Below are 21,287 nucleotides of genomic sequence, written 5' to 3' on the forward strand. Positions count from 1 at the left end.
ACGCAACCCACTTCAGTGTTCTTGCCTGGAGAATCCCAGGGACGGGGGAGCCTGGTGGGCTGCCGTCTATGGGGTCGCGCAGAGTCGGACATGACTGAAGTGACTTAGCAATATTCAATAAAGACTAATTTTGAAAAGTAATCAGAGACTAAAAAGAGACTGATGAGAAGCAAAGATCAAAGTCTATGCCAATAGAAGAAATATCGGAAAAGACCCACCCCTTTATTCATTGCTGTCAAACTCAAGGAGCAAAACGTGGTTTGAACACCACCTAAAGAACATTCTGAAAATGAAAGTAAAATGATTACGGTAAGGGAGACCGTAAACAGACTCTTAAAAAACATTCAGGTGGGTAACTTGGTTTATTTGGAGGAGGACAGATTATAGTATATTCACGTCATAGGGAAAGAGGAGAATTTATATTCATGAAAGTATTTAGAAAGAGGTAACAAGGAAAAAAAAACAACTTTAACAACAATTGCCAAGTTCCCCCAGCATTTAAACTTTTTTTTTTAAACACACAAAAAAAGACTTTTCAAAGGAAGTGGTAGAAGAAACTCCACTGCTTGAGACATTAAAAACCAGATGGTCCAAAGCCCTGGAAAATATTCACGCGGGATTAATCCTTCACTGGGTGAAAGCAAAGGAACCCGACCACTGCAGTTTGTGTTTTGAATCTCTAGTTTAGCAGCGCTAGGAGAATAAAGATTTACTTTTCTTTGAACTTCTCCTTAATTTCTTAGCTCTCCTCTGTGCTCTCGCAGCACTCTGTGTTGACTTGTGTTAGAGCCGGCAACACCAGAATTGCCTGTTACTCAGGCGTCTTTTCTGCTAACTTCGAGTGTTGCGAGCTTATCGACTTTTCTTCCTGCCCCTGCAGGAATGCCCTGTGCTCTGGGTTGTGGAAATGTTCCTACACAATGGTTTTGCAGAGCTCCAGGAGTTTCACAGTTTTTATGTTAAATTTCTTGGCTTGAAAATACTACTTGAGGATAGTATATGTTTGGATCTCAGATTGTACAGGCTGTGAGGTTTGATTTCTCACAGGAAACCCTCTGCCTCCCCCTCTGACCACTGCCATCCAGTGCCCTGGGAAGAAAAAAAAAACTTCCTTGTGGCTTCTCCAAGCTGGTGGAGGTCTTGCTTCCAGCTCCTTGCTTTCCACAGACCCTAGGCCATGTCTTCTGAATCTGTGAAGTGCTTAAAACTTTCAGCCTCCACTGCACCCTGTAGAGGGTCAGTATTCCCCTTTGACCAATTGGGAGAGACAGGTCTGTTTCAGCCTGGTTGGCCATGTTGTTAGAGGATGAATTCTCAGATATAAGTAATCAGTTACTCCAAAACCACTACAGTAGAGACTTAGGTTAATTTTAAGTGTTTGACTTATCAACTAATTCAGGTCAAATAAACAAAAATCTGAATATATGCTATAGGCAAGATTCCATGCTGGAGTCTAATATCCTGCCTTCTGGGCTTTATACTCAATTATTTCTTGACAAGAAATTTTGTTGAATATATGACAGAAGAGATTTTTAAATGGCTGCTGAATCTATGAAGTTAATGATCCTATTCTTATTTAGGGAAAAAATGACGATTGTATATGTGGAGAAGTACTCAAGGTAGAGATCCATCAAGATCCAAATGTAGACTTTGGTTTTATAGGCCAACAATAATACATATTTGCATTTGAGGTCATGTCAAGTGAGGTTAATGTGGTTATAAGAGGGTATGACTTAAAAATGGGGTTGGCATTCCAATCAAATGAAGTCTTTCTAATTTAAATAATGTATTTTATTCCCTGTGCCGATCATTTTCTCTCCCAGAAAGTCAAACCAGTTTTTGCACTATTGATTTACAAAACTTACATGACATAAACATTATGTGACAGAAGTTGTTTGTTATTAAGAGAGAGGATATCACCTCACAGTAACTTGTCATCTGGAAATAGGGAGAATCACACAAAGTAATTTTATTTGTATCATGGCTTTTTCACTGTTGGCTATATTTGTGACAGCTGATTTCATATTAAATATTAACAGTATTTTGTTTATGCTTGAATGTGCTACAGTAGGATGTAGATTTTACTCAGAACCTTTCTGGTTAGAAAGTGTATCATTACAATAAATGATACACTTGCAAGCCAGTTATAAAGACAGTAGATGCTATGTATCTAAGAAAATTGAGCTACCACGTTGGTGTCAAAATTTTGAAGTTTTATTGCTCCCTTGAATCCTATAAAGTTATTGTTTTTGGAGATCAGAAGTGATAAATTATTGGAAATTTCATTTGGTACCAAACTAATGGAGACAATTGTTACCAACAGATATGGGTTTAGGAAATCATGGATATTAATTTAAATTGTGTGATTATAATGAATGAGCTATGGAAATAGCTAATTGGTTGCTGGAAAGAGTTGTTGGGCTTTAGATATAGGAAGCAAATTGGAGTTTATATTCCTCATTTTCAAGAACACCAATAAAAAATTGGTATTTGTTTATTTACATCTCTTGCAGAGGCATAAAAAGTCTTATTTACACATTTTTATGTAATTTTAGTGACATATATTTTTTAAAAACCTAACTGAATTGAGTTGCATCTCCTACATTTGTGAAGTATGTCTAGGATTTGTTTTGTTTTGATACTACTTTTCGATATATGAATACACCCATGAGACAGGCTCCTGCTGAATTTTTGGTCACTGTGTCATCAGTGCTATGAGTGCACATTGTCAGTTGTTTAAACATTATTGAATCCACTGTGGTCTGGCAAGAAGCATCTGGGAGCCAGACTTTTCCTGTGGACACATGCCAAGTAGTGTATTGTATTTCCTCACTGAAGGGAACTATATTGAGATAATTTTTCTTCTTGAATTTTTTTGATTCAGAAATTATTTTCAAAGCTAAGGGAGGATCATATGATAAAATTGTTTATAACTACCTGAATTCTATAATAGCTGATTGAGAATTACTTCTGTTTATTTAGAGTAGATGTAAACAAATCATTTAGTTAAGCTTCATTTAGATAGTTAACATTATTCTCCTAATTAGACCATTCAGGAAAGTTCACATGTCATTTCATGTAGTCTCTCTTTAAATCAATGATTTACTCTTAAGGAAGCACAATAGACATTGAGTGACCCTTTAAGTACTATAGTTGAGTATGCCATTAAATTTACATGTTTGATTGCATTATTTAATTAGAAATAAACCCTAAATTGGATTATTAATGTATACAATTACAGCATAACATCAGTCTTAACTAAAAATCACCAGGGAAAGTTTATAAAATGTCACATTTAACTTAAAAAAAATCTAAGTAGTTGCAGATTGGGAATGAGAAAACAAGAATACTTTGTCATACTGGAGAATAGGCCAGGAGTTAGTCTTGGAGCACTGACACTGCCTAGGCCCCTATAGTGACAGGGATTTGTCTTTTCAGAATGGATATAGTTACTCCGGCTGCTATGCTGGGATGCTGTTGGGTAAGACCTTAAAAGAGTAAGATCTGGTTTGTCTGCCAAGTACATTAAAAACACCCTGACTCTTGTTCACAAGAGCAGACATCTTGTTTATGCTGACTTAAGTTTGCAGTCTCAGTAAGAGACACTTTGCAAATAAGAGTTCATTCATACCTTTAGGAGGCCCAGACTGAGCAAGTGTGTTGTTTTTTTAAGCTCAACTTTTTATTCTTACGTACTTTGAGGAACACCAAATACTATCAATATTTTGCAGTAATGAACATCAAGACCTCCATCACTTGAACTTTGAGTGCCTCTCCTCTCTTTCCCCTGCAGGTTCTACCTTGCTTCTTCTGGCAACTCCTCTCTATAGAAATATCCTAGTTCTAGAAGATATCTTTTCTAGACCCTGTAACATATTTTATCATAAATTTGTGTGTCCAAAAAAACCTCTGACCTCAGAATTGAAAATGCTTCAAAAACATAATTCTGAATGTCTGTGCACAGCCCCTCATGGGTACATAAAAATTTGTATTTTGAGAGTGTCATTCTGTCTGTACTATGTAAAGTGCTTTAATTTGCTGCATTTTTCATGCATTATCACAGTCAGATCTGGTGAGGAGCTATAGCTATCTTATTCAGGATTAATCAATCTTCTTGGGCTCCTGGCTAGGACAGAAGCGACTCTCGGCTCTGCTTGCTTCAGGGGTTAGCCTTATTCTGTTTTTTCATCATATTCAGTCTCTGAGAGGGAGGTGATGGGAAATGATTTTTCCATTTGCAAGCTGCCTTCCAACTGAAAGAAAAATGGAGGGGGCAAATGCTAAGCTTTTCACTTTCTGTGGCCATTACAAACATGACTCTTCTCCTGTTTTTCAGCAGTGTACACTATTTTTCAAGGAAACTATTTTTTTTTTTTAGGATGTCAGACTTAGCCAAGTTATTTTGTCATTGAAGTAAACATATATGTCTGTATGACATCATAAATATTAACTTTCTCAGAAGTTGCATGTTATGGCAGTATGTTAAAGTGCTATTTAACAAATACAGAAAGAAGTGATCTATGCAAGGTCTTCGCTGAATGAGAAGAAAAAGTGTGCTTTTTCTCATTCAGGGTGCTTCTGAACTTGGGCTCTGGAGGAAGACGCCCTGGATCCAAAGTGTCATCCTGACACTAATTCTTTTCTTAATTTGTTTTTAAAGTTTTTAATTCAGTTCAGTTCAGTCACTCAGTCGTGTCTGACTCTTTGTGACCCCATGGACTGCAGTACGCCAGGCTTCCCTGTCCATTACCAAGTCCCAGAGCTTACTCAAACTCATGTCCATTTAGTTGGTGATGGCCATCCAACCATCTCATCCTCTGTCGTCTTCTTCTCCCGCCTTCAATCTTTCCCATTATCAAGGTCTTTTCAAATGAGTCAGTTCTTCACATCAGGTGGCCAAAGTATTGGAGTTTCAGTCCTTCCAATGAATATTCAGGATTGATTTCCTTTGGGATGGACTGGTTAGATCTCCTTGCAGTCCAAGGGACTCTCAAGAGTCTTCTCCAACACCACAGTTCAAAAGCATCAATTCTTCATCCCTCAGCTTTCTTTATAGTCCAACTCTCATATCCATACATGACTACTGGAAAAACCAAAGCTTTGCCTAGACGGACCTTTGTTGGCAAAGTAATATCTCTGCGTTTTAATATGCTGTCTAGGTTTGTCATAACTTTTCTTCCAAGGAGCAAGTGGCTTTAATTTCATGGCTGCAGTCACCATTTGCAATGATTTTGGAGCCCCAAAAATAAAGTCTGTCACTGTTTCCATTGTTTCCCCATCTATTTCCCATGAAGTGATGGGACCAGATGCCATGATCTTAGTTTTCTGACAATATTGCTTCTGTCATTTATTTTTTTGGCCACAAGGCATGTGGGATCCCAGCTTCCCGACCAGGGATCAAACCCCATCTCCCTGCATTGTAAAGTGAAGTCTTAACCACTGAACCACCAGGGAAATTCCCTGATGCAACTTCTTATAGCTGTGCTATGCTGTGCAAATTAATATAAATATTTCTATGACTGTGTTTTTTCATCTGAAATGGGAATAACAGCAATACTTTCCTCACAGGGGTTTGAGGATGAGTGGGATTTCTGTGTATAGCGTCATGGCTAGCATGGTGCTTCATCCACAGTAAATTCTTAGATTTGTATTATAATCATTGTTATTAAATATCAGTATGCAATGAGTATTGGTCACTTCAGCTTTTCATTCTCACAATACTTATTAAAGTATATTTTATATTTGTATTTTCCAGATTGAAAATTGAGGCTCAGAGTTTAATTAGCTTGTCTCAGTTTATATAGCTGGTGAAAGAGGAGAATATAACCCTCTGGAATATGAATTTTATTTGCATTCTGTAGTTCCATTGTATCTTTTGGGATTAATATGGGGTTAATTTCTGATTCCATTATAATTCAGTTTATTAATTATATTATTATTTAGTGAAATATGCCTATATTTAGAAGTTTAAAAGGCAAGGGTTATTTGAAGACAAATGATGAGGGGGATTGAGGATGGTTCTCTTCCTCCCCTCTCTGCTTCTTAGGTCGGGGACCCACTGAGCCAGGGGTCAGGGTGGTTAGTTCTATTTTTAGTATTTAGCAACAAGGAATCTTCAACTAAGAGGCACTGACATCAAGAATATGGAGAGGGAGGAAAAGCAATAAACAGTCATTACCATTACCTCCTTTTCTTTCTTTAGATATAGTTTAAGTGGAAGTAGTACATTAAAAAATAAGTAAGACTAAAGGACATAGGAAGTAAATAGGGAAACTGCTACTATACTCAGATTTAATTGTGGGGAAAAATTAGACAAAAGTAGTTGTCATCTTTGAATTCATCACAGCTAGTGAGGGAAAAATCTGGCCTCTGCTAAACATATTTGGCTGGAATTTTGGAAGGCAGATTTCAGAAAAAAAGAATAGACACAATTTATGGTGTTAAAGACAAGTATTTTAGGGACTTCTCTTGTGGTCCAATGGCTAAGACTCAGCACTCCCAATGGAGGGGGCCTGGGTTTGACCCTTGGTCAGGGAACTAGATCTCACATCACAGGCTTCTAAAAAGATTCTGCATGCTGCAACAGAGATCAAAGAGCCCGTATGCCAGAACTAAGACTGATGCAACCAAATAAATATTTAAAAAGATGAGTATTTTAAAATACCATTTAATCTCAAAGGATCCCAATGGGGAAAAGAAGGGAGAGAAACTAAACTATGTCATGTTCTTGTGCTAGAATCTATCCAACAAATATAACTTTTAAAGGGACATATATTAGACATTGAAATGGCTAATAACCAAAGAAAATATGAGAATAGTTAAAATGTATAAATTATACTAAAGACAACAAAAGGTGTTTGGTGTTGCTATCTGGTTTTGTTGTTTTTGAAATTTATTAGGGGCAGTAATTCAAAGAAAACAATTTAATTTCTATTTTATTTGCTCCCTTTCTGTCAAGAAATATCCTCCAATTGATAATATTGGTAAGAGATAACAAAAGCCCAGGATGGGCAAAGAGATCCTACTATAATACAAAGAGATTCTATTAGAATAACTAACCAAAGTCAGTTGTTTTTATTCAACAAATATTCACGGAAAACATTTTTTTTTTTGGTTCCAGCCCCTGTGTTAGGCTGCTGTAATGTAAATATGCCCTTGGGGAGTTCACACTTAGGGGAAAGTAGACAAATATTTATATGTAGTACTCTGTACTAACTAAGGCTGTGAGAGCAGACAAGGGAGAGTGGCCAGCTGTCTGGAGGGGTTTGGGAAAAGCATTCCAAACTGGGGGACACACTTCAGCCCTGTCGTCAAGATAAGTAGGAATTTAGTTTGTCTTCTGACCTAGATAATATTTTAAAGTGAACTCCAGAGAAGCTTCTAAAATAAGGTGTCAAAGAGAATCTTCTATGCCATCTAGAAGATGAAATAATGATTATAGACTCGAACCCAACATGGTTGCAAGGAAATGACAGACATATAGCAAAAATAATACCTTCAGTGAGGCATTTGGCCAGGATTCTTATGAAGTCTTTGTAGTTTAAAGACCACTGGATAACTGACTGTATACTGCAGTGGCCATAGGGTGTTGACCAGTTGATTTTGTAAATACCTTAGGGCGTAGTTCTCAACATCATACTATCATTTTTATGACATGTTAGTCGCTCAGTCATGTCCAACTCTTTTCAACCCCATGGACTGTAGCCTGCCAGGCTCCTCTGTCCATGGGATTTTCCAGGCACGAGTACTGGAGTGGGTTACCATATCCTTCTCCAGGGGACCTTCTCAACCAAGGATTGAACCCCAGTCACTGGCATTACAGGCAGATTCTTTACTGTCTCAGCCGGAGAAGCCCCCATATCCATGAATGCCTTGGGTAAATATAAACAAGCTATCCTCTCAGTAGACCAAAGTGGTGGATCAAATCTAACAACATAAAATAGGATATCCTGCTTGCTCTAAAGATCTAATTGCAGATGTATTCAAAAGACTTGGCTCCACAGAAAATGGGAAAAACTCATAGGGATTTCCGTCAACAGCTCAATATGAGTCAACAGTAATTACATTCAATTCTCAGACTGTGTGATTTGGAAATATAAGATAATTAGCACCCAGTGTTCTGGGTTAGCAAGATGCCAATCTTTCATGTTGTATATCAACAGTATTTTGATTTTTAACTAAAACTACCCTAGAAAGTAAAAGACAATGATCCTCATACTTTTTACTCTCAAGAGGCCTTTTCTGTTTGTTTTTTCATATGTTTGTTTTGGTGTTTTTGTTGTTTTTTTTTGTCACACCACAGCCTGGAGGATCTTAGTTCTTTAACCAGGGGTTGAACTCAAGCCCCCTGTAATGAGGAACCCTTTTCAATCTTGAAAATTACTGAGGATTCCCAAAAACTTTTGTTTATGAGGATTATGCCTCTTAATATATTGTATGTTAGAAATTAAAACTGAGAAATGTTAAAAATATTTATTAATGAATTTAAAAGTTATAATGATAAACCCACTGCCTGTGAACATAAATACCATATTTTATTTGAAAAATAGATATATTTTCCCAAAATACGAGTGCGAAGGGTGGCATGGTTTACGTTTTTGCAGATCTCTTCAATGTCTATCTTAATAGGAGATGTCTAGACAATCATATCTGCTTCTGCCTTTACTCTGTTGTTATATGTTGTTTAGTTTAAGTACAATAAGCGTGTGAAGAAAATCCAGCCTTATACAGATATATACTAGTGGGAAAAGGAAGTATTTTAATAGTCCTTGCAGTTAATTATATTCTTTTTTGTTACTATACCCAAACTTGACAGATGGTAAAGATAAGTTGCAATGCAGAATCCAAAACTGTATCGATGAACTTTTCATACAGTGTTACAGCAAAATTCAGAGGACTGTCTTGTACTTTGAATGGATCTTTTACCCATGTGTACGTTTGTAACATCATGCATTGGTCAGCTAGAAAATACTGGTTCATTACATTATGCAGAACTTCCAAATATTGACACAATTATGGTATAATTAAAACACCACATTCATTCATATCACCATTGATCTCATTAGAAAAGTTTCCTTAAATACTGAGGAGTGGTCAAGCTATATCCCAAGATAGAAGTTTCTAAAATTCTAATTTTTGCTTGAAAGCTCAAGCTTTATCATCGGCAATAAATGTCAGTTGTTTTTATTAAAATGACAAACTCACTAAATTCAGTTTTGGGAAAGTGCCTGCCAGATTCTTAAGTCTGAGTAACCATAGTTTGTCAGTCGTTCGTTCTTTCAAGTAAAAATGGTGTTTCATGAAAAAAACAGCTAGTTGCATTTACCACTTGAACCTTTCCTTTCTGCAGATGCAGCAGCCATGTTTCATTCAGTCTTCTGATTTCGTCTCACAGAATATTAGAGGCATGTACTCAAGGTTGACATTAAATGAAAATAATAATTGATCATCAAGGACGTTCTTAGGTGAAATTGGCTTTTTTGTTTGTTTTTAATGCTAGTGCAGGGCCGTGAAGAATACAGTGACAGCTGGGTGCCACTGTGTTGATTTATGCTGAGATGTCAGCAGTTTACCACCCATCATTGCTCTGCAGCATCAGTGCAAATGTTAACACAATAAAAAAAGCAAATATCTTAATTTTATTATGAAAATAGTTTTGACCTCATAGATCCTCTATGTCCTGAAAGGGTCTTGAAAACCACTGCTGGTATAAGGGATTATAGAACCAATAAGTCAACTGGGTGACGGTTCCTCTTACGGGCCTGTGATTTTTCTTTCTTGGATTCTTGAAAATGAGGTTAAGGTGCACCACACTTGAAGAGGAGTGAATTTGCATAAGCAGGCAGCGGAAACAGAGCCAAGCCTGTAACAAATGAGCTCTGCATTGGTAGATCTGCCTTTTTCCTGAGGCTATGGGAGGCAGTTCCTTTTGAAACAGTCCTGTTACAATTAAGAGATCTTAACACCAGCTTATGTATATTAGATAGTATTTTTTACAGAATAAAATTTAAAACAAACCAAAATCTAAGTTGAGATGAAAAATTTTAATTTCTAAAAGTGGGATGGCTTCAAAACAGTTTATAATGAATACATATACATTTGGGATATTCTTATTAAAAATGAGAATAAAGAAAAAGCATATGTGAGACAGCAAAAGAGACACAGATGTATAGAACAGTCTTTTGGACTCTGTGGGAGAGGGCGAGGTTAGGATGATTTGGGAGAATGGCAGAGCCATGTATATTATCATGTGTGAAACAAATCTCCAGTCCAGGTTGGATTCATGAGACAGGGTGCTCGGGGCTGGTGCACTGGGGTGACCCAGAGGGATGGGATGGGGAAGGAGGCGGGAGGGGGGTTCAGGATGGGGAACACATGCGCACCCGTGGTGGATCCATGTCAGTGTATGGCAGAACCACTACAAGGTTGTAAAGTAATTAGCCTCCAGTTAAAACAAATTTAAATTAAAAAAAAGAAAAGGCAGAAACTGAATAAAGGTTGTCTGAAAGGAGATGCTAATAGTGTCTATGGAGGATAGGTGTTCTTAAATTTTTTTTCTTTTTTGCTATGTCTACTTTCTGGCTTCTAGCCATGAACAGATAGTGCTTTAGTAGCAAGAATAATAAGAAAAAAATCTAATCTAAAGTAAAAGAAGAACTTACATGTCTCAAACTTTATTTGTACCAGAAATCCATAGCCAGGTAGAGGTTACTACAACTGAGAAATAATTTAATTTGGACCTTTTGGGGGTTAAAAGAATTTTAATGTTGCCGAATCTATTATACACTTTAATTAAAAAGCTAAGGATTTGCACTTTGTGAAATAGAAGAATATCACTGACTATAGTAAAAGGCAGAGTTGCCCTTCATAATTTCCCCATGTCTGGTATGCTTTAGGAGCGCAATCCTTTTCTGACTCACAGTCATTTCTGACTGATGGAATCTGGCCTAGTAAAGCTTAATTTTTAACCTGCTTGCTTTCTTTGCCTGCCGTGATTGCCTGTAGATGATCAAGTCTCTGTAAGACTGCTTCTGCTCCTGAGTAGAGAAGTACGTCTAGAGCAGCAGAAATGACTGCAGTGCGTGTGGCATAGAAGGCAGTGCAGGAAAAGAAGAGCAGGGAGGAAGTGCCGTGGCCTTGGTCTAATTCAACACCCCTGTTCAGTTCCCCTTTAATGAAAGAAGGAAATTGAACTAGATGGTAGCTAAGGTACCTTTCCTTTCTAAGAGTCCCTCCAATTCTGTCAAAAGAGATCCTTGCCTGAATTTGAGGTTTCCCCCCCAACCTCCCAACCATGATGTTAACAAGTTTAATGTCTGTGAAAAAAATAATTATTTTTGCATTTTCAGGTTTGTGTATAAATTGTGAATTTCAATATTAAAGCAATTCCCTGTACTCTAATGGCATTTCTTTTTGCTTTTGAATAACCTTTGATATCAATAACTTTTGATAACTTTTTCATATTAAACCATGAGAATAGAATGTCAGAGTTGAAAATTATATGATTAGACAACCATTGCTTATTTTATTGTCTTTTATATCATATTAACAATATATGATATTAACCATATTAACCATAAGCATAATTAATCATATTGCTAAATTAATAAGTGGATACAAAACTCCTAGCTCCTCAGGTAATGAACTTGATACTGCATGCTAATGGTGCTTTTTTTTTCCCTGAGAAATTTGATTATCCTGTTGTCCTCCCCAAATCTTGTCAGGGTGCTATAGGATAGACATTAGTCTTTCTACTCTACAGAGAAGACATTGAGAATTAAGAAACAGTGTCAAAATTGCATAAACAACTAGACATTTAAGCATAGAACCTAGTTTGCCTAATATCCAGGGTAGTAAGCATGATTCTATGCCATTTCTTTTTTTTTTTTTTTTGATTCTATGCCATTTCAAGCATCTTTATCTTTCTGTTCATCTAACTGACTGATACTACTAAAAGGCACTTGCTTATATCTTTATCGAATTATATCTTTTATTGCTATAAATGAAATGTCAGGCTATTAAATAGATATAAGAATCCTTTAGAAGTGCCATATTTTAAGCTTTCAGTAGTCCAGGATCTGTAGGCCCTTAAGGAACTCACTTTTCTGCATTGTCATAATTTTTAATTCCCTCACTGATATCCCTTAGAGTTTCTTCTACTTCTCTAGCCCTTTCACCAACTTCAGAACTTGGCTCAAGTCTTGAGAGAGAAGAGGTGGTAAGCGGCCATTTGTATAAATCCTTCCTGCATTTTCATCTTACTGCTAGGACTAGACTCCAGTTCCCCATCCCATCTGCTCTATCTCCTCCTTCTCTGGGGCATCTTGCTTGCAACTCCCTGGAATCTGAGCCCTTGATGAAATGTGAAAGGTAGTCTGTTGCTCTGAAATGTAGGTGAACCTCTTTCAGATCTTCCAGGTAGAAAGGCTTATCTTTAACATCTACATTTAACCATGTTTTTCTTACTGAAATAAATTGAAAAAGAAAAGCTGACTGCCCTCAGAAATAAATCCATTTTCATTTGTGAGTTGCTTTTAGTTTAGTTCAGTTCAGTTGCTCAGTCGTGTCCAACTCTGTGACCCCATGGATAGCAGCATGCCAGGCTTCCCTGTCCATCACCAACTCTCAGAGGTTGCTCAAACTCATGTCCATCGAATCGGTGATACCATCCAACTGTCTCATCCTCTATCATCCCCTTCTCTTCCCACCTTCAATCTTTCCCAGCATCAGGGTCTTTTCAAATGAGTCAGTTCTTCACATCAGGTGGCCAAAGTATTGGAGTTTCAGCTTCAGCATCAGTCCTTCCAATGAATATTCAGGATTGATTTCCTTTAGGATTGAGTGGTTTGATCTTGCAATGCAAGAGACTCTCAGGAGTCTTCTCCAACACCACAGTTCAAAAGCATCAATTCTTTGGCTCTCAGCTTTCTTTTTAGTCCAGCTCTCACATCCATACATAATTACTGGGAAAACCAAAGCTTTGCCTAGACGGACCTTTGTTGGCAAAGTAATGTCTCTGCGTTTTAATATGCTGTCTAGGTTTGTCATAACTTTTCTTCCAAGGAGCAAGTGGCTTTTAATTTCATGGCTGCAGTCACCATCTGCAGTGATTTTGGAGCCCAAAATAATAAAGTCTGTTCCTGTTTCCATTGTTCCCCCATCTGTTTGCCATGAAGTGATGGGACTGGATGCCATGATCTTAGTTTTCTGAGTGTTGAGTTTTAAGCCAACTTCTTCACTCTCATCTTTCACTTTCAACAAGAGGCTCTTTAGTTCTGCTTTTTCTGCCATAAGGGTAGTGTCATCGGCATATCTGAGGTTATTGATATTTCTCAAGGAAATCTTGATTCCAGCTTGTGCTTCATTCAGCCCGGCATTTTTTCATGATGTACCCTGCATATAAGTTAAATAAGCACAAGGGACTTCCCTTGTGGCTCAGCTGGTAAAGAATCTTCCTGCAATGTGGGAGACCTAGGTTTGATCCCTGGGTAGGAAAGATCCCCTGGAGAAGGAAAAGACTACCCACTCCAGCATTCTAAATATGTGAGTTGCCTTAGAGACCTTTACAAAGTATCAAATACTGTGCCTGGCTTTAGGGGCAGTTGAGTGTGTAGAATGTTAAAGGTTAGAAAGAAGTGGAGAAGAGAATGGAAAAGATGCATGTTTGGGGCATCCCAACTTGAAATTCGGTTTCTAAATCATCACTGAGAGAACTGCTTAATCTAAGATGTACCTCAAATACAGTGCTATGGTAGGAGAGAACCTACCCACTTATGTGAAAATGTTTTCCAAGTCTACAAGCAGCCAATATTGAAATGAAATTTTAGCAAAAAATATATATCTATAAACTAAAGATTTTAATGAAAATCAAGCCCATAGTGCCATGGCTTAGAGCTGGGACTTCAGTGAGAGATGTGGAAGTTTAAATCCCAACTCTTGTTCTAACTGGTTGTGTGAACCTGGACAAGTTAATTAAGCTCTGTACATGTCGCTTTTGCATACATAAAGAGGATGAAAGTTCCTATTATTGCCTCATAGAATTGTTAAGAGGATTTAGTTACCTAATGGATATAAATGTATATAGTGTTCCCTGGTGGCTCAGACAGTAAAGAATCTGCCTGCAATGCAGGAGACCTAGGTTCGATCCCTGGGTCGGGAACATTCCCTGGAGAAGGGAATGGCAACCCACTCCAGTATTCTTGCCTGGTAACTCCAATGGACAGAGGAGCTTGCGGGGTCCAGTCCATGGGATTGCAAAGTCAGACAGGGCTTAGCGACTAATTCAGAGGATAAGTCGACTTACCCTCTTCTTCCTGGAAGATGTGATAGTATCAATCTTTAGCCCTGCTGTGAGCATCACACACCCTGTTTTCATGCTGACAAATTGTCTTTAGCCTTTTTCAAGCAATGTCGGATAAACATGTCATTGGCTTGTCACTTTTCTTTTTTGGTTATTTAACCTTAAAAGAGAACATTAGCAAGCCAGAAATAGCCCATTTTGTAAAAACTGCATAGCTAGACAGATCTTTGATCCTTATTAGGGTAATAATCCATCTGTTATGGAAATGGATCAATTTGTAAATTAAATTGATTAATCTAGCAGGGAAAAAAAAGGGTCTTGACTTTTCCCACAGTAAGCATTTCCTCAAATGGTAGTCATCCTAAAAAAAAAGATTTGGGAAGACTCAGTTTTCTGCTAGTCTTTCTTTTTTTGCTCAACTCAGAGAAAAGATTAAATATCTATCAAAAAAAAAAAAAGTGAGGGTAGAGTTCAAGCTTTTAGATTCACTAGGGTCTGGTTGTTCCTGGAGGTCTCATATTTTTGATGGGGTTTAATGTTAAAACCTTTCAGTGACTATCAGAATATTTTTACACTTGATCTTAGCCAAAAGGCTGAGAAGCCATATCAGAATATATTTAAGACTCATTGGTTAGTTTAGTAAATGTACAACTATGCTTGAGTTATCTTCTGCAATTAGTTTACTTTATTATTATTTTCATCCTGTCTGATAAAAAAATATCTCCAAATGATTCTTCTAACAATGTGTGGTTGGAATAATAACTTCACATGCTGAAGAGTGTTGTGCGGCAGCTGAGAGGCATGTAAATACAAGCTGCTTATTTGCAAGAAGCTTCCAGATTTGCAATATGATTGCTATGGAAACCACTTAATGAAAACCTTAAAACCATCTGTGTGGTTTGATGGATTTTAGTGCATAGCTGAGCTGTTTTTGTTTACTGTTATTAAAATGTTGAATGGAATATATTAACCCACAAACATTGACTATTTGAGATATTAATTAGTATTGTATAATGACATTGTGCCTCAACCCCCAAATAAAATATGTTTAATAATAAACCTAAATAAAACATGTATGTATCTAATATATTGTAAAGTTGATTATAACCTAGAATTTGGTCACTTGTCCATATATATTTTTTGGATTATGTGGAGAGTTTTGGTCTGTTAGTAAATGTTTATAGTAGTAAGATTTATTTTCGTGATTTTGAAACCTATTTTTTTACGTGTTATTTACTGAACATCTCCCTTGTACCAGATTCTATTCAAGATTCAGTCTGAGTTGTTTTTTTGTAAGGTTAGGAAAGAACACACACACCCCAAATTTGATTTTGTTGTCTTTTACATGGAAACTGTACTGTTAGCCCAAGAAAAAATGAGTTGCTTGACTATTGTTAAGAAAAATTGACATATGAAACACAGAAGGCTCTACCCTGAAGATATCAGTACTATGTTTGAAAAGGAGAAAGGAAATGTTTTTAATGCACATCCTATCCTCTAAAATAGCTCTTATTAAACATCTCACATGGATTTCAATTTGGATACTTCACAGAAAATATTGATAGTTAAGTAAATATTTTGAATATCATTCTGATAATTTAAGAATATATTGTACACATTATAGACACATTTTAATAAAATAAGAACAGTTCTTAGTAGTAAATTCTAAATTCATTGACAGCTTTGCCAAGAGCAGAGTTTTTCCTGCTTAATTATTGTAATTAGTTTTTATAATATCTTGACTCTAACTTTGGGTGGTGAGTCTAAATCCCATAGTGTCTTCTTAAGAGCCAAGAATAGTGCTTTCTATATTGATGTGGTTATACCTTTTGACTTCAGGATAAGTGCCCTTAACTGTTTTTCAATTTACTTCTTACTATTGAATTTGTGACCAAATTGGAAGAGAGGGAGAGTACTGGGGAAAGAGAAAGTGTGAAAAGTACAGAAAGCCTCCTCCTTCACCTTAAAAACATGAATGATTTGTAAAATGAGATGCTTGGACTAAATGACTGTAAATGTCCCCAAAACCTTTAAATTTTATATTAAAACACCCTATAATCCATTTATGTTAGCTAGTTCTTGAGGTTTAGCATAAGTGAGGCAATTGTTGAAAAGAGACAGGATTTAATATTAGAGTTTTTATTAGGTCTTCTGTATACTCATTACTGTTTGACTGAACTATATTAACCTGACAATATTAGGTTTAAATCAATAGGTATAAGGTGCCAATGATTTCCAGCTGTTCCGTATTGGACCTTGCATTCTTTAGTTGGACTTGAGTTACAAAAATTTGAAACAGTTATAATTGTATAGTAGTAACTCTGAAGGTGATTTAAATGCTGGTTTTTATTTCTCACCACTTTAAAATCTGCATGAGATGTCTCAATTCACATATGCATTCTTGATCTCTTTACCAAACTTTCCAGTCTCCCTTGGGCTGCCCCGCCCCTGTGTTAAATCTCTAGTGTCAGAAACACAACTCCTTGTGGTTTCCCCTCTCCCAGCCACCAGGCACAACAGTTTATCTTGGCTATACTCTTTTTAGTAATGATGTTTCCATGTCTCAGTTAACTAGACTCAAAACAGGAGTCCTCCTTGGTTGCTTGTTCTTTTCCCTTAGCCCTCCACATCCAGTTCGGCGGAGTTTGTCTATTCTAGTTCCTTCCCCTCTTGTAATCATCTCCGCTCATATTCTCTGCACCTCCAGTTCAGGACTAACTTCCCGTTTAGCCAGACTGGGACTTGTCTCTCCGTGCCCCTTCTGTGGGTTGTCTGGGACAATGAGATCAGATGGACGTTGCTCGAGCAATTTCAGTCCTGCACTTTCTCACTTCAGAAATTTGGGGGTGGGGTGGGGTGACGGGGGCTCTTATTCCTCACCAAACATGGAAACATCTGAAGTCCGTAGCTGAATGTTCACAACTTTTCAAAACTTTTCCCAGACGACTACCATTATCTCCTGTCCTGCCCTTCCTCTACAAGAAACACGTTCTTTATCCAAAATGAATATGCCTGTGCCTTGTTCTTTTCTTCATGCCTCCCCCTCTGTCTGGTAGATCCTCTCTCTTACAAGTATTTAATACTCAAGGAAGAGTTATTAGCTGAATTATTTAATAGTGATAATGACTATATTTGTATTTTTTGCATATTTTTCTTTAAAGTTTTGATTTTTCTTGAAATTGTGATTCTTTTTTTGGTAAAATTTTTTAATATAAATTTATTTATTTTAATTGAAGGTTAATTACTTTACAATATTGTATTGGTTTTGCCATACATCAACATGAATCCGCCACAGGTATACACGTGTTCCCCATCCTGAACCCCCCTCTCTCCTCCCTCCCAATACCATCCCTCTGGGTTGTCCCAGTGCACCAGCCCCAAGCATCCAGTATGATGCATCAAACCTGGACTGGCAATTCGTTTCATATATGATATTATACGTGTTTCAATGCCATTCTCCCAAATCATCCCACCCAAAATTTTATAACATTGGGAACAAAGAGGAATTTATCAGTAGGATTTAAAATAAGACTTATACATAAAGAATAAAAGTGTGAATACAGGAGGAAATAGTGGGATGCATGAAACAAAGTAGAGGAAAGGACTAAAACAATTTTTTCTTATGTCTAAGTAACTTTATTATATAAAATGTAATAGAATAGAACTAAAATGTAAGCTGATATCAACATTCTAGTTGAGGGCAGGAATCATAGGTTGAGAAAGCATAAGGAACAGTCTCGTTGTATATGACTGCTTTGTGTCTTACAGTGGATGGGAAAGTGTGATTCTTTTTCAACCCTTTTCTTTGACATGCCATTTTGTTCCTATGTCCTGCCTTAAATATTTCTAAATTTTATATAAATCTTTCAGTGAAGGAAGTGGTCAAGTAATAAGTATTCCTTTGTGAGTTAAAGAATTAAATAGTCTATTGACTTTGTTTAAAACTCTTCTCATTTTATCTTATATCATTTTCTTCCTCCTATAACTTGAAGAAGGAGTGTGGTGGGGGAGTGTAGAAATAATATAAGGATATATTTGAACATATCAGGATAAAGAATATGGACTTTGGAATCACAAATCTAAATTTGAATAACAAACATTGAAAGTTTCTTTACCTTTTTGAGCCTCAATTTATTTCTCTGTAAAATAAGGATTTAAAATGGTTTATCTATAAAATCTTAACATCTGTTATAGTGTATGACACATAGTAGGTCCTGAGTATAATTTGGGGGGAATTACCTTAAAGGATGAGGATCATTCTGGTATCTCTCTGTAAGTATCTGAAGTATGAAGTGTCTGATACTCAATAAATGACTTATAGGTTAACTATTTTATATCACACATTTTCTCTGTTCTGTTGATGTTTTAGGGACAGTGATTTTATCTGTGTGGTATTCATGCCACAGTATAATGTGGTCAATCCATATAATGCTGGGTATCATTTTACTGGATTTTTAGGGCTTTTCTGGATTTAAGATTGTTCCAGATGAATTTCTGTGAGCATTTAAAACAAAATATGTGAAATGTTAGTACATACCTTAAATTGTATCAAGTCAACTGGTCAGGTTGCTATTTGGATATAGCTATTGGTTCATTTATTCAGCTTTATATTATTGAAAAAGGAATGTGGATGTTGAGTGGTTTATTTGAAAAGGAATATTTATGTGTTATAAACTTTTAGTTTTGCTCTTAAGATGGGGTGAGTACTGTGTTGTTAGTACTGGACTTCAGTGTTCCATTTGTTGTTTATTTACAGAAGAGGAGGAGGATGGAGCTCTGGTGAAAGTGGGGGGACAAAGGAAGATGAGTCAGGACAGTGTTCACCACACCACAGGTAATGAGTTGGTGGGAAAAGCTTATTTTGGTCTTGTTCACTTTCCTTTTCACGTTCTCCCTACTCTAAAGATGTGTTCTCAGCTCCCTGCGGTTGGGTCCTTGGGTCTGGATCTCTTATGGCTGATAAGCTGCTTAGACCCATTTAGGATGCGTGAAAACCACTTGAGAAGGATTTCTAAAGTAAGCCAATTTATACAAGGTATTCCTTCCTGAATTACTTTGTAATGACTCAATTAGCTTTCATTTCTGCACAAAGGAGATTTAGTTGCATAAATTAGCTTATCATCATTGAGGAAGTGTCACTGCTAAAGGACAGTTTATAGATACAACATGCAGTTGCTGTCAAACCTATAAGAATGTAATATAGACATCTGTGTATACTTTGTGCTTGAGCAGAACAGACTTCTGCCATTCAGAGACTAACAGGGGACAACAAGTTGCCCAGGGGACTAGCAATGTAGACATCTCTGAAAAGGTCAACTTGACACAGGCTCTGACAATCGACCCACAGCTCTGTCTTCTTTGATAAAAATCAGATAAACTTAAGACCGCTAATTGATCTGCAGCCTGTTTAAATGTTGGCCATGCATATCTTCATTGCATATGATTAACACAGAAAGCAAATGAATTGGGTAAGAAATGCCAGAGTCCAGTGACAGCAGCTTAAAAATGGGAAAAGGACACTGGCCTAGAAGGCTAGGAAGGATATTCCACTTATCCATTTCCACTTGGCACCTGGCCCCAAGTGCTAATTATGACTGAGACTGGAAAAATAGCTATATATGCTCTGTACAGAATCACATGATGCAAGCAACTTTTCTTGCTGGTTGTTATTCCAAATAGCAGGAGATAAACCGTATCTGTAGTGCAGGCATGAGGTTAGTTTTGATAAATCAGCAATTATTTTACACGGAAAGAAGAGAAGGACTGCCTTCTTATCAGGACTTTACACCTCTTCATAGCCACATGTCAGCTGGGGCAAGGTCTGCCATATCATCCCATGTCCTGCAAAGAGCTATAGATGGGGGTCGCCTCCCCTTGCTGATATGGCCATACATCACTCTTTCAAGCTGTCAGGGGCAGGGTGGACAAGAAGTGTGTGTTCAGGAAGTAGCTTTCCAGAGTCCTTCCTACTGTGACATGTGGAAAGGAAACAGAGGCCTGACTTCCGGACCTGGACAGGAAAGCAGGAACAGGTTGGTGCATGAGGTTTGGGTGTGCTTTTTTCAGAAAGGAAGTGAGGACGAAGTCATTAGATGTGAGTTCTCTGTTCCTGCAAAATGCAGCTATAAACACCATGTCTGAGCAAAACCTTGAGGACGAGATTCAACGGCAGTGGAAGTTCGTATGTTTTGTTATCATGAAGCTTCTGCTAAAAGCATGTCATTTTCTTTTTTTAAATTTCAGTGTAGGTGTGCAAACTGGACACATACAGATATTCTTCCCATAAATATAAGTGTTTTGGTTTAAAGCAACTGTATTTTTCAAAAATGCTTTTAAAGTAACTCTCTCCCAAACTTTTGCCTTTGAGGGAAGGAAAAACAAAAGGAATGCAATAAGGAGATCTAGCTTTTCATGCAATAGCTGTAAAGCACTGCAATAATTCTTATCTTTAGTGACACGAAATTCTTTTCAAGCAACAGTTTTAATGCTTTTGCATAGCAGTGACCTTTGCTCTCCCCAGGCTGTCAAAGATGTAACACTAGAAGTTTGTTTGCTGTGCAGGGCAGTGAGTTGACAAGGGTATTACTATCTTGCTGAGCATCACATGATGTGAACTTCTAACCTTACTCAAGAATGTTATATATTTTTCACATTGACTGATTTTAGTAAAAAAAAAAATTCAGACTAATGTGAAATACGTACGCAAAAACAGAATTAATCTTATATTTCTTACAAGTTCTTTCATGCTTAAGCTTATAGAGCTTGCATATATTTGTATATAAATGAAAAAAAGATTCCATGTGATTTTTTTGAACTTTGTATAATATGCTTATTTTTCTAAAATAGTTTTTAAACCTTTAACATTACTCAAGAAGACATTCTTCATTATCTATCATTGTGCATTTCATCTATTGTCATCATGTTTTTAAAATCTTTCCATTTTTGCAAAACTAAATATCTTCAATATTTAGCTTATACTTTCATAACA

At 36.9% G+C, this 21,287-nt stretch overlaps 1 protein-coding gene across 1 annotated transcript in view; it reads left to right on the plus strand.

Annotated features, from left to right (window-relative positions):
• SKAP2 (src kinase associated phosphoprotein 2) overlaps positions 1-21,287 on the plus strand; it is a 165,150-nt gene that overhangs the window by 124,719 nt on the left and 19,144 nt on the right. The window contains exon 10 of the mRNA XM_052638991.1: positions 19,056-19,133. Within this exon, the coding sequence (XP_052494951.1) occupies positions 19,056-19,133 (78 nt within the window). The remainder of the gene's footprint in view (positions 1-19,055; positions 19,134-21,287) is intronic.

This window comes from Budorcas taxicolor, chromosome 4 (assembly GCF_023091745.1).
Source record: "Budorcas taxicolor isolate Tak-1 chromosome 4, Takin1.1, whole genome shotgun sequence".
Taxonomy (NCBI): Eukaryota; Metazoa; Chordata; class Mammalia; order Artiodactyla; family Bovidae; genus Budorcas; species Budorcas taxicolor.